This window comes from Dermacentor andersoni, chromosome 7 (assembly GCF_023375885.2).
Source record: "Dermacentor andersoni chromosome 7, qqDerAnde1_hic_scaffold, whole genome shotgun sequence".
Classification (NCBI taxonomy): domain Eukaryota; kingdom Metazoa; phylum Arthropoda; class Arachnida; order Ixodida; family Ixodidae; genus Dermacentor; species Dermacentor andersoni.
In genome coordinates this window covers 86,373,987-86,387,192 of record NC_092820.1, presented here as the reverse complement: position 1 = coordinate 86,387,192, position 13,206 = coordinate 86,373,987, and the positions used below count along the sequence as shown (strand labels likewise).

The 13,206-nt window shown below is 42.3% G+C and overlaps 1 protein-coding gene across 1 annotated transcript; it reads right to left on the bottom strand.

Moving 5' to 3' along the window:
- Positions 1-711: 711 nt before the first annotated feature.
- LOC126534155 (uncharacterized) lies at positions 712-3,820 on the bottom strand. The gene is made up of 3 exons (XM_050181394.2): positions 3,714-3,820; positions 2,636-2,720; positions 712-1,347 (listed from the first exon to the last, which is right to left on the bottom strand). Exons 2-3 carry the CDS (start codon positions 2,700-2,702, stop codon positions 797-799), a joined length of 618 nt encoding a protein of 205 aa, XP_050037351.1. The 5' UTR covers positions 2,703-2,720; positions 3,714-3,820; the 3' UTR covers positions 712-796.
- Between the last annotated feature and the right edge of the window lie 9,386 nt (positions 3,821-13,206).

The following is a 13,206-nucleotide window of genomic DNA, read 5'->3' as shown; positions in this document are numbered from 1 at the left end:
GAAAGCGGAAAGCAAAGAACACAGGGAGAGAGAGGAGGGAAGGAAAGAAGAAAATTGCGGCAAGTTCGCTGACGCGTGTGGTTTTACAGAAATTGCATTAATAGTCACAGGTGGTCGCACAAACCCGTCGTGCGGAATTTTCAATGCATTAAATAGAGCTGAACATGTCTTTCTGCGGTCGGTGGACAGAGAAAAGAAGGTGTCGTTGGACTGCGACTGCGGCCAGCCGCTAAGCATTGACTGTGTGCGTGTCTGTGTGCCTTTGTGTGTTCCATAAAATCGTTAAATACGGCCCGCGTCTGCATAGAGTTCGTTGCTTCATGTCCCCAATAAAATCGGCACCAACCCATTCTTATCGATATCTGGGGGGGGGGGGGTAACACCACTGTGTGGCACAATCGTGCAAATACGTGTATTCGTATCTCGCTAGTACATTTAGCTTCAGTTTAAAATATTTTAGGAAAACATCCCCCGCAATACGCAATAACAGATTGTCATGATTTTGTTTGCCTCGTCGACTTACTGAACCCAATCGGTACGCAACCGTACACTGCACCATTCTGTTCCTGAACAATATATTATAGCCATCAGCTACATATTTAAAAATAATTAGTATTTCTTGCACGCTGAACCACTCATTGAATCGTCCTGCAAATACGATGTACCATACTTAGGAACTTTGATTTGAAGCATGAATCCTTACGTGCAATATTTGTTTAAGATACCAATTTTTATTCGGACGTCAGAATATAAACAAACGGAAGTGACAGGTCAATTTTTCTGGAACTTAGTTCATTCATTTCGCAATCTCCACGAGTATCTTGTGCATCCTCCATGGCAGGTTCTCGATCCAGAAGTCCTTCACAAAGGCTGGCATCAGCTTGCCCATCAAGTGTGCCACCGTCTTGACCACATCTCCAGCGCCTTCCAGCTTGACGTCCATGGTCTCAATCCACTTGGGCGAGACCCTGACCGGTCGAAGTGCCACCTTGCCATCGACTTGCTCAACGTCGAAGCCAATGCAAACTTTGACGTGCTTGGCTTGGGTGCCCAAGAGCCCCGTCTTGCCACCGCAGTACTTCCAGGGAACGGACATCTTCATTGGCACATGCGAACCCATGACTATGTCCACGACCGGCTTGCCGTTCTTGCAGAACACGCGGACAGTACCGTACCGCTTGAGGTTTGAGAGGCCACTCAGCGTGATGTCACCAACCGTGAAGCCGGAGAGCACTTCGTTGTGTTTGGTGGCGTCGTGCGGACCGGGAAATGAGTAGTCGTTGGGAATCTTGGCAAGGAACTGGTCGACCAGCTCTTCCCAGTCTTCATCCGGGATTTGGCATTTTTCTGCCCAAGAAAAAACGTTGGTTGGACATGTATGCCTACGCAAGCTCTCTCCTTTCTTTTTATTTGATCTTAAGCATCCGAAGGTACATTCTACGGACGCCACAAGAATATACTGGTTTCAGAAACCAATACATCAGCAAATAAACCAGCGGTATTGCCTTTATACGGGTATCACAAGTCATTTTTTCGATCGCTGTCATGCCTAATCGGGATCAACTTTAATGGTCTCGATTGGCTCCTTTGCGCAATCTGCGGGACGCAGCCAATCACGGTCACAAAATTTTGATCTACATCAGGTTCGATCGGGATCGAAAGTGACCATTATGACATCGGTATTAAACACATAACAGCCACCATCACCCCAGTACGTGCATGGAGTGGTTGTCTCATTAAAAAAGAATAATTAAAAAACTGTATTCATGCCTGGCATGAAAACAAATGCTCATTCAATAGCCATAATCAATGCGATTTCAACAAAAAAATTTTAGTGTGTTTTAAATTCACCTCTAATGCCAAGTTCGACCGAAAATTCGGAAAAAACTAGCTTCCTCAAGCGCACTACTCAGTTCTACTCAAGCAAAGTCAGGGTTCATTTTTTCTTACGTCTCACTTTTAAGCATACTAGCCACGAGCTCTACGTTTCTAAGCAGACCTCAATGTACTCCTGGTTTCGGTATAAGACTTGCATACTTATATTTGCTTGCGTTTCAGCTCATTTACGTGTCAGCATACGCATGAGTGAAACTATCAGTCAAAATACGTACCTTTCCCAAGAAGACATTAACGGTCGAAAACAAAAGTTGCAAGAGCAAGATTGTTTCTAAATCGCATCTGTATAACTACATATTTTGATAAATATTCGCGGAAATTACTATATCTGCATGCCATGTGGCCATTTCGTGTTTTCGTCTTTTGTGATTGATATTTCTGGTAATGAAGCTATTTCTTTTTTACCTAGATACCGTTCTTTCGCAATATTTCTCCAGTATTCCAAATGGCCGTGGAATTGACAAAGGAAATAGTCAAATGTCCTTACGTTTAAGCGCAAACAGATAATTTAGCTAAGTTTACGTTTTTACTAGGACACAGCGTTCCGAATTCCAAAATTAGCACTTCATTACATTAGCTGGAATGAAAAGCTTTCAGAACGTCTTTCTTTTTCTTTGCCTTCTCTGGGCATTCAAATATTCTGCCTGATAATATAACTTCGAATGCCAACATCAAAAGACACGTTTGCATTGGAACACTTCGGTGCACATGACGCTAAGTGTTAAACAAACAAACTTACCTGGAATCGCTGCAACACTTGCTGCTAGCAAGCACAGAAACAAGCCCACTAGATGACTCGACGCCATTTTGTCTCTTCACAAATTCTGAAATACCAAAACATGCGTCAGAGATTTGTTGGTCACTTTTGCTCGGTGAGCGTCTGAGATACCCTATTGCAGGTCGCTTTTGATGCCGTCTTTTCATGCATAATGCCCTATCGGCACATATCTTAAATCATAGAGGTCTGTTATAAAGATAGTTAAACTTCATTATTCTTGAAACTGTTGCATACGCTGTACGTGTATGCAGAAACACGTCACTTCAATATTACATTTGCTGCAAGGATGAAGTTCACTCTTTATATATACTCAGTATCTGGCCACAGTTCAACACAAACGAAGCAATTCTCGGTTATATGTATGTTTGGGTGGTGAACTCTTTATAAAAACCTGAGGGTGGATGACTTTTTTTTCGAAAACCAATGCACCCGTGTTCTCCAGAAGTTAAAGTTCTATTTATTACATTTTCTTCATTGAAAACACGGAATAGAAATGAGTGATTAGACTTTTAGCGAGATCGCTTAGCCTGGGTTCTAAAGTTGAGGTACATTAAAGCAGTTAATACGGCAAAAAATTAATATTGATGGATCCTAGAAAAAAAAAGGTATGTCCTTTCGCGGAGTTGCTTCTAATTCCCAAAATAAAGATCACACGTACAAGGTTTACAATCCTTAACTCGCTAATAAATGCAGCAATGCAAATATGTATCTATATCTAATAATAATCAAAGCTGGAAAAGATTATTCTACATTACACTGCTATGTCGCACTGTTACTTTTCCATTTTCGGATAGCAGAAAGCAGGTAAGTTACAGTTTTTGCTTCCCACGAACCACCGATTTTCTGCGTCGCAGAAGCACTCTTGATTTTGACTGGCATAATACAGGGTCTATACGCACGATTGTTTTTGAATCCACCAAAATTTATAACTGGCATGGCCGCGTAGTGAGGTCAGGCATGGCCAAACGTTGCCGGCAATTCTAAAGGCTAGATTTCAAAAAAAAAGTTACTGCGAAACTGGAGAAAATTGAGCGCTCACCTGCGTTCCTTTCGCAGTAGTCGGCAAGTAGGTACAGCTGGATAGATACACGCAGAACGCGCAATAACCGGCAGAACGGTGAGGTATCGCCACTTACTCGCAGTTATCGTTTATATACCCGGGAAGCCTTGAAGCCTATGTTTAGAAAGGAGCATGAGCAGCCCAGCCGGAAGGTTATCCGAAAGCCCGTAGCACCTAAATCGAACTCTAATGGCTCTCTCCGCGCGCGTTCAGCGAGTAACCGTGCCATTATGGATGATCCCCGGAGCCACCTTTGCCAGTGGGGTGCAAGGACAGGGGGACGAAAAGATCGAGCGGTGAGACGCCGTTCATTCGAATCACGTAGGACTCGAGAAGTGCGCGCTGCCTGAACCACAACAAAAACAGCTTTTCCAAGGTCGTGCGCACCAGGTAGGAAGGAATACATTTGGAGACGCTACAACTTCTTTGTTCGGCAGCACGTAAAGTGCATGGTAGCTCGTAAGATTTAATCACTGCGGTTATTTAAGGTAAGATGACATGGCAGCGATAGTATGTTTTTCTATCCTTTTTTGTTGTTGATCGAAGGCGAAAGATTAAACGCTGCGCGAGCCATTTCTCAACGCATGTATGCCTAACCAAACAGCACGCGTCTTTTAGGTACAAGGTGACCTTTTCTTTATCGTCACTGTCACTACTGCGGAGAAGCTGTTCTCTCCATTATTCAGTGCTCTGCCTGGGCTCTAAGCATTGCAAGGTTAAAGAAAAAGCGCGTCGCTTCAGTGAGATAAAAAAAAAAACGAGAGGATTAGTGTAAGCGCCGTTAGAACATTATTCATACGTCCCCTAACCAGAAACATAAAAAAAGAAAATAAATGAAAGCAAGCAAACAGTAATACGTTTTCAACTCTTGGTCTTAAGAAAAAAAGCTTCCCTTTTGTTAACTTTAAGCTTGTTGCGGAAAGAAAGCGCCGGGAAGGCATTAGGAATACCTATTGCAGGAAACGTCGTGCTACAGCAGATGTGAAAAGAAAGGCGCACCACAAACCACAAGGTTTGTCCTATTGTTGGCTATATATCCTTTTGAATGATTCTTAACACGAAGCCGCACTAGTTAGTTTTGTTCAAAATTGGCAAAGTATTGCGTATGTGGCCAGCTTCGTACTGAACAAGCCCAACCTTTGGCCAAATTAAAATGCAATAAATAATTTCTGTGCTGCACACTGACCACTGGTCTGCCTTTTTCTTAACTCCTTGGACCCCCTGCTCTGTCTGCCACGACCGGTGTCTGAATTAAAACAAGGTCATCACCTATTTAAAATATATTGCATCGTTCTTTGTTTCTTTGCGCAGGTCGTTCTGGCTAAGCGTTAAGTCGCCAAAGAAGTTAAATTAAATTATACGGTTTTGCGCCCGAAAACTCCTCAAGAAGTTTCGAAGGGTGCTGTGTTGGAAGGTTCTGAATCAGTATAAAATAACTCGTTCTCTTTAACGGGCGTCAAAATCACAGCAAAAAAAATGCTGTAGCATTGTTCATAGGAATACGGCTTACTTGTTGGAGACGCGAAGTCTCAACCACGTCCTCAGCAGTATACAAGGCCATGGCCACTAAGCCATAGTGCCGGATCACTTATGTAATTTGAATGAAGCGGCAGATGCCATGTTGTGCCTCTGTAAAAGGCATCTCGATGTTCTCAGAAAAAAAAAAACGCGGAAACTGAGCATAAACCCCTGCGCTTCATTGCGCCGCGTTTGTAAGTGAACCATCTCCCCGCGTTAGCTTTACTAAGAACGGGGATGCTAAATATTTATGAATAATGGCTAGGATATTCAAGTAAATCACGTTTTGCAATACCACTAAAAACTACTTTTACTGCGAGATGAGGCTTTAATATTCAAGGAAACTTAAATATCTAAAAGTCGGTTGACAATGTAGCTTTGAACTTCGTGCCCCGGGACTTTCTGCTCGGGCCTCGTTTATGTTAATTGGTAAAGACTAACTACACTATATTGTACAGGCGCCCAAGACTGATTTAATTTACTGAGTTTTCGAAGCGAATTCCAATAACAGTCTCCTGTATAGAGTTGACGCCCTATTACAGTTTACGCTGTTTGCTGGTGCCGACCATGAAATGGACATTCTCATTCGTCGCATGAGGTTACAAGTGAAGCAGAAACGTAGTTTTTTGCATAGTACACATCGTTCAGCTATGACCTGTTGCAAGTGGGTCCCTTCATGGGAGAATTTATATCGCGTTCGACTAAGCTTTCCTTAGTTTGACCAGCGATATCGTGATTTGAAGGCATTGTTCAAGACCCTTCTTAATCGTCCTTTAGCGTAGAAAAACTGCTTGGACAATGCCATAAGGCGTCATTACAGTGATTAGCCCTGAAAACATTAATGCCACTTTCTACTGAAACTGGCGTTTGTTTATCTATGTATGACCACTTTGTAGGTCGTCGCGTGTTATTGTTAGGGCGCAGCTTTTTGTGAGGGTTAAGAATTTTTTCTGTGTGTTTGAGCTGTATTTCTTTTTCCATATTGACAGTTATATTTTACGCAGGGTTTAAAAAATTTACTTTCTTGTCGAACAGTATGTTCACGTTTCATATCCCCTCATGTTGCTATCCCTTACTCCTCAATGCATCCATCATTTGTGGAGAAGCTGGCGACAAAAGAGCTGCTAACATTTCCAATGTCATTAGAAGATATATCCCACAATATCATGTTTATTGCGCCGCAATTGCCCAACCACGCTTGGAACATTTGAAATCCGTAACCGCTTGTTGATGCACGGGCAATGAAGTTCTGGCACAAAATAAGAAAATTGAAGTGTGGCTTTCGCCTAGTTAACCCGTTATTGCAAAAATATTTATAAAGAAGAGCATTTTGAAACGAATATATTGTTTAACTCATTTGGTGTTTCTTTTATGTGTCTCTTAATGCAAGCTTTGTCATCAGAGAACAGGGACTGCAATGGCCAGTATTAGTATTTTCGAGAAAATCAACGCTGTGATTAAACACTATTTGCCATATACCAGGCCATTGTATTTGGTGCACCATGCACATAAACAATTATGATTTTTTATATGACGTTAAGGCTTTGAAATATCCCATATTATAGCCGAAATTTATTTATACATGCTAGAGTACCCCACAAATTCTAACTTTTATAGCTCTCCACGGTAACTCACTTGATGTGGCATTGCACTGTTGTGCACCAGATCAAGGGTCGGTGATCCGTGATCTGACGCCGCGTCGGTCGCTTACCGTTGAAGCGAAATGCAAAGGCGCTTGTGTGCAGTGTATGGGGTGTAGGTTGAAAAAAAAACTACAAGTGCGTCCTGCAGGACTTTTATTAAAGTTTTTCCAATCCACGGGGTCAACATTATTCAGGATGTCCTACTAGGTCGCACGTCATAGTCAGATCGTGGTTTTGTAATGTAATACCTGAGAAGTCATTTATATTTTTTGCTTCCACTTGGCACATAGAAAACAAACTTGTGAAGATGACTCAATGTATTGTAAGCGCTAGCAATAAAAATTATTCGCGTGTTGGAGAAAAGAAACTGATATCCCAATGAATGCTGGTTTTGCTGTATAACGTACTAATAAACGCATGCCATTAATTTTTTTTGTGGTCCTCTGAATAACCTTTACAACGCTAAAATATGACATATTACACGCATGAGTGCAAAATATTGAATTTACTTTCCAGATGTTTCTTACGGAAGATAATTTACAGAATTCCAGGCGATCTTTAATGCATAGTTATAAGGGTACCCTTATTATATTTTGGTTCTGTGACATTTTCGCGTAATCGGGAGAAAGCGAAATTACCTCATTTTAATTGTAAATATGGTATTTTTTACAAGTGCATTTCCGCTTACATGGAACACCAACAATGCATGCCTTCACCTAATTACAATTACAATTAAAGTTAATTCTTTCTTCCGTAGCATTCGAAAAGTTATTCCTCCGTTGCTGAGGAGGCAAAACAGTAGAGCGCAGAGTTGAGGGCTATTCTTCTTGGCTGAGCCTAGAGAATTGTCCTATATCTGCGTTGATGAAACAGATGGCACGAGAATGTAATCTTAAATTTCTCCCAGCATTTTTGCATACTGTGTCAACTACGTTAATATAAGCAATATATTCTAGAGATTTTATGCTTGAAATACGAAAAGATGTACAGCTCAAAGGGAATGAACAACGCGAACTGATATTACTGTCTGAAGGTATAAAACCGTTTCGATGGCTAGTCCAGGCCCATCACACAGATGACGTTGACGACGAGATCTGTAACTTGCTACCGAGAAAAACCATCACGTCGACGAGCTAGGCTGCCAAAGGATTCCCGGTCCCGGGAGGAATAATCTGGTAGCGTTGGAATGCGAAAATGCGTCACAAGGACCCCCCCCCCCCCGATTACCAAGTCTCTCGACTATCACTGTAGAATAGCAAAACTTTAACGGCACAGATGTCAAAATCCTGGCTGGTAAACATGCTGTATGCACACACAAGAGTCAGACAACTTCTTGGTTGATTGACAACTGCGGCATTATCACATGGATGTTTGTACTATACACTGACCAGCTCGCAGTGCTTAGTGTTCACAAGGGAGAATCATCTAGAAAAAGAGTTCACACCCATTAACAGCCTTCTTCTAACTATCTTTACACTGTCTTCTATCTTTAGCTACTGTCTTCGCAGAATTTCTTGGTTCCTGTTTGTTTGAGCAACAGCGTCGGAATATAATGTCTAAACGTTATTTATTTAAACCCAGGTGTTACTGTAGTGGAACAATTTTGCGATTTTTTTATCATAGGCAAAGTTCCCGGAACAAAATTCTGCTAAGATAGCACTGCAAATTTAGTACTCACTCACTGTTGCATTATTTTTTTTGTCTCCACTAATGTCCAGCGCCATTAACTGAATCTCACAAATACTCAGTCACATGAGTACACTCTTCAGAGAGTACGCCGGCCGTTTATTGGTTGGCATTTGCTGCGTAAAAGATGTTCCAAGCTAAACATTTGAACTAAATCTAAGCTCATGAACCACAACGTAAATCGCTAATTAACGATACTAACTCTTTTGTGTACGCCGCTACAGAACTTCCCAACGTGGAGGTTTTAGGATGGGAGCGCGCCGCTCGCAAATCTAGCGCAATGGACGCATCCACAAGTGATTACTTAAAAAAATTATAACCTGATACATGAACGAAACCTATCAGAACCTGTGAGTTCCAAGCGAGTGACAATAAATTCAGTAAAAAAAAAAAACGAGCAGTGAAATACAGTAATCCTGATTTGCTACAGTGACTTCTTTCTTTTGCCTGTAGTGATTCTTTAAAATAGATTTTTCCACCCCCAATTGAAGTCTGTAATTCATTACCGGGCAACATCTGTTCACTACAACTGAAGCAATTCACGCAAGCTTGTTTTTAAATGTTTGTGTGTCTGCTGTTCATCCCAGTCCTACAATAGCCTCATTAAGGCTGCAGTATGTATAAATTAAATAATTAATTAATTAATTATTTAGCGTTGCGTCTTGGAAAAGCAAAACCATGAGTTTCCCTCAGACTTGCAGGTAGTAAAGAATGCCATTGCGGTTACCGGCTTCAATGCCGCCTTGAAGAAATCTTGTCCGTGAAAAAGGCTTCGCCAAGTTCTTAGAGCGATCAACGCAATCGCAGTATCCTGAGGACAGCTGAAATTTCCTCAGCAAGCGGTGCTATGAAGGTAAATGCTAAAGCTAAGCTCTTAGTGCCGCAAAGAAATGTAAGGCAATGGCCACTAGTTCGCCTTTCATGTACTGCAAAGTAAATCGCACCGTCTCAAAAATGCGGGGGCAAGCTGTGTTGGCAATGTACCATTTTGCAACCCCCCCCCCCCCCCCCATGAAAAAGAGAAAGAACAGCGGCGCGAGCTCTTGGCTGCAGCTTAAAAGCTTAAAGAAGGCTGGCGAGCGGGCGCAAAAGGTGCATATTTGATGTTATAACGCACCATTAAGTAATGTTTACTTTTGAGACAAGAGTCGCTTGTGACAGTCCTTTTTACGCGTCAAATGTAGCATTGACCCGACAGCGCACTCTTTGTATAGTCTAATGGAGCATAAAACTTCTCTGTTGGACCAGACGTCAGCCAACCTATTCTTCCCTTGTAAATAATGCTGCTGCGTTTCGGTACGTTTGGGACGCCTGGTTCTTCCTAAGCACAAATAAACGGCGACATGTGAAATTGCAGTAAAGCTTTATATTCAGAACTCGCTTGGAATGCCCATTGAAAGACCATCTGTCCTGCTGCATGCTATACATAAGAGTACGTAGATGTCCAATACTCAGAAGCCTTTTGTAGCATTTCACTGTCGCTCTTGGCGGTGTTCGCAGCCTTCTTGTGAAGTTGTATATTTTATTTCCATAACAACCTGAAGTTATAGTCAGCAATGGGCCTGCGTTTTCTCCGTCTTAGGTTTCTCTTCAGCGGCTTTCATCAAGAATGAAATACCAAATTGCCCACCAAACCTTTTGTGTGATGGTATACAAAAGTGCCTCGGCAACTTGTTCGAAAAAAAGAAAAACCTTTTCATGTACTGCATCGGAGCTTGGTTAACGGAGTGAGACACTGCTTGCTTTTTGGTTGGTGTGCCCCACGAATAATTCTTAGTTGTCTCATTACGATTGTCCATTAAATTAGTATATACGCAACGTCCTACAAAACATCTACAGTGATTACTGGATGAAACGTGACAGGGAGCGTTTAGTAGAACCCTGCATAGGTGCAAAGTACACGATAGCCATGCCATGTGGCTAGGAATCTAGTCACCGTAGGTGACGCGAACTCCAATCTAAGTGTACGCGCCGAAATTACGTCGGTGAGAAACGAACTGCAGCCGATGGAAACGAAAGTTTGCATTATTAGGCCCTAAATTGACGCTCTTCCTTTCGTGAGCGCTGTGTCTATACACTGCCTATAAAACGCTAGGCCTGAATTAGACTAAACCTTCCGACTTTGCACTTGTGCGCCCCTTCGTCACAAAAGTTGAATTAATTAGAAACAATAAATGCGCGAATTTTTCAAACACATCACTTTTGCAAGCAAATCATACAAGGAGGAAGAAAACATTTGGTCAGTCGATGGGGTGCTCTAAACTTGAGCGGCTGCCAACAACTATAGAAGGATACGTGATCGTGACCATATCGTCACAGTCGCAGGTGGCCTTAGTGGTGGGGATGCTAGCTGTGTCAAAAAGTAAGGTAAACTGTAGAAGAAAGGAGGCGTGTCGGCACTTCTTGGGAGTGTCATGTGCAGATAGAGTCAGCAGGCTGATTGGCATGTCACGACACTTGCTTATGATGCGCCCATAAAAATCACTGCACATCACGTACAACTTATTGGTTATCTTTCTTTGTGTGAGTGTGTCTTCTGGATGATACAAGCGAGAGATACGTCCTTCCGGTTCTTCAAACACACAGAGCGAGTGAGTTACTGAACAGAAAGTGAAGTGGACATTCCCTATCTCCGTTTAGTTCCGATGCTTAAGCGAGCACTCTACAACGCAGGTAGCGATATCTATGCAAGAACACACTGCCACGTTTTGAGCACGCAATAGTTTGATAATGGCGAGAATCCACCTTCTGTGGCGTCTGGTTCTTTTTTATCCGAAGAGTAAAATTTCCTGTTTTGGGTAGTTGGCACATGCACATGGGAGGTGGAATGTAGCCAATGATGGAATGCATAGGGTGTGGATGAGATAATAGATATCGACAAGTAATTAAAACCTACTTGCTTCAATTTCACATTATGTCGTATGGCACGTGATGGTGACCTCATATTTGGGTGGTCGTTCCAGTCTGTGCTGTACTTTATCTAGCGACAATATTTCAGCAGATATTGTTTTCCTTTCTTTCTCATAACAAAGCCATAGGTTACATGTTGCATCGCTTGCCTTCCGTGATTCTCGAACCGTTCGAACACGAGCGAGTATAATCCTCTAGTCGTACAGTGCAAAAGGCTTACAAAACTTGGAAATTATGGTACTGTATCTGTAACTGCGGGTTAAAAGTTCTAGATTTAGCTCTGGCTTTAACCGCTAAGCCATGAAAACTACGTCAAAGGTTGTTTTTTTTCCCAATCCTTCATGACGGTGGTTGACCAGTTCGCGATCCGATAGTGCATACGATAGAAGGGTTGAGCTTCCATCACCACACCAGGTCAAGGATAACGGTGGCATCTTCGGTCAAAGCGTGCGGTTTATTAGGTATGCACAGCACACATATAACGTGGCAGCGTTTGGCAACATTCCCTGTATGGTTGGTTTTCCATAATTACAAGCGAGAGCCCCTTGCGTTCAGCTCATAGCCTCATACATTCATAATTATTAGGTATATGTACTGTCTGCAACAGCCCTCTGCCGTAAGGTTTTTGCTACTTCAATGGCGAACAGATGTCACAAGCACAGCGCACGCGAAAACAGCACTTGCAGCAGAAGAAATGCCTTCATTATCAATTTCAATATAACGCCTGCATAAAATACAATGCGTCCTGACTACAGCTGAAAACCTATATGTGTTACATTGCATGACTTTTGCAAGGTTCCTCAAAAATAAGCAGGGCACTGCACTTGCACAACCAACGCATTTTGCTCGTAAGGAACGCCCAGTATTCCAATAAAGTAAATAATTAGATACATTAGGTCAACGCATTTTCCGTTACAGGTACTCGATTGTAACTTATAAATAATACACAAGAATAACAAGAATCTTCTTTGGACGGACACCTCCTGTGGCGTGACAAAGTGGTGCATTCCACTAGGTGATGTGCAGAAAGCTGTGATAATTGACCGCAATTACGTAGTCTATCAGGCTGAACTCCGCGTGTTGGTCGAGAATCTTCATTTGCGAGGCTCTGTTTTTGTAACTTTTTACGTACGGAAGTTGCATTGAAAGTTCACATACTATCAATAAGTAAGAAATATCGAAAATCTAAAATTGTTGAAATTATACCTTACAGCAGTGGTTTTGAAGCTACGAGAGCTACAGAGGTGTAATATTATTCATTGACGTTCGAGATAAACAAGAGATCACGCGTAGTGATATGCCATTAAAAATAAGACACCAAATAAGTACGCAACATTTAAAAAGCATGTACCATTCCAACCGTGCAGGTGGCCGAGCAGCGAAGCTGTTTAGCACACGACAGGGAGGTTACACAAAATTTTGAACAAACATACGAACTTATTTCTTGTATCGAGGGATGGTCGTCGTGACGAAAGGTACGCACACTCAGTTATTGTCTTGATCGTAGCTCCTTATTGAAATCGCAACAGCAATCACATTCATTGATAATTTCAAATCTGTGCACGTACGCCGCTGTGTGGTCGGTTGGGCCGTATCGGTGTGGCATCGCAAGGCATATGCCTGCAGCACGGAACCCGTAAACCACATCGTCTTCGTACCGACACATCCACATTGAAATCCCCGACTACGACGACAGGGGTAGTGTCACTGCAGCT

What these genes read in the sequence shown, in the direction of transcription:
- LOC126534155 (XM_050181394.2), bottom strand. Translation starts at nt 2,702, where the DNA reads ATGGCGTCGAGTCATCTAGTGGGCTTGTTTCTGTGCTTGCTAGCAGCA. An exon ending in AAGTGTTGCAGCGATTCCAG is followed by an intron (nt 1,348 to 2,635) that starts GTAAGTTTGTTT and finishes TTTCTTGGGCAG; the next exon opens with AAAAATGCCAAATCCCGGAT.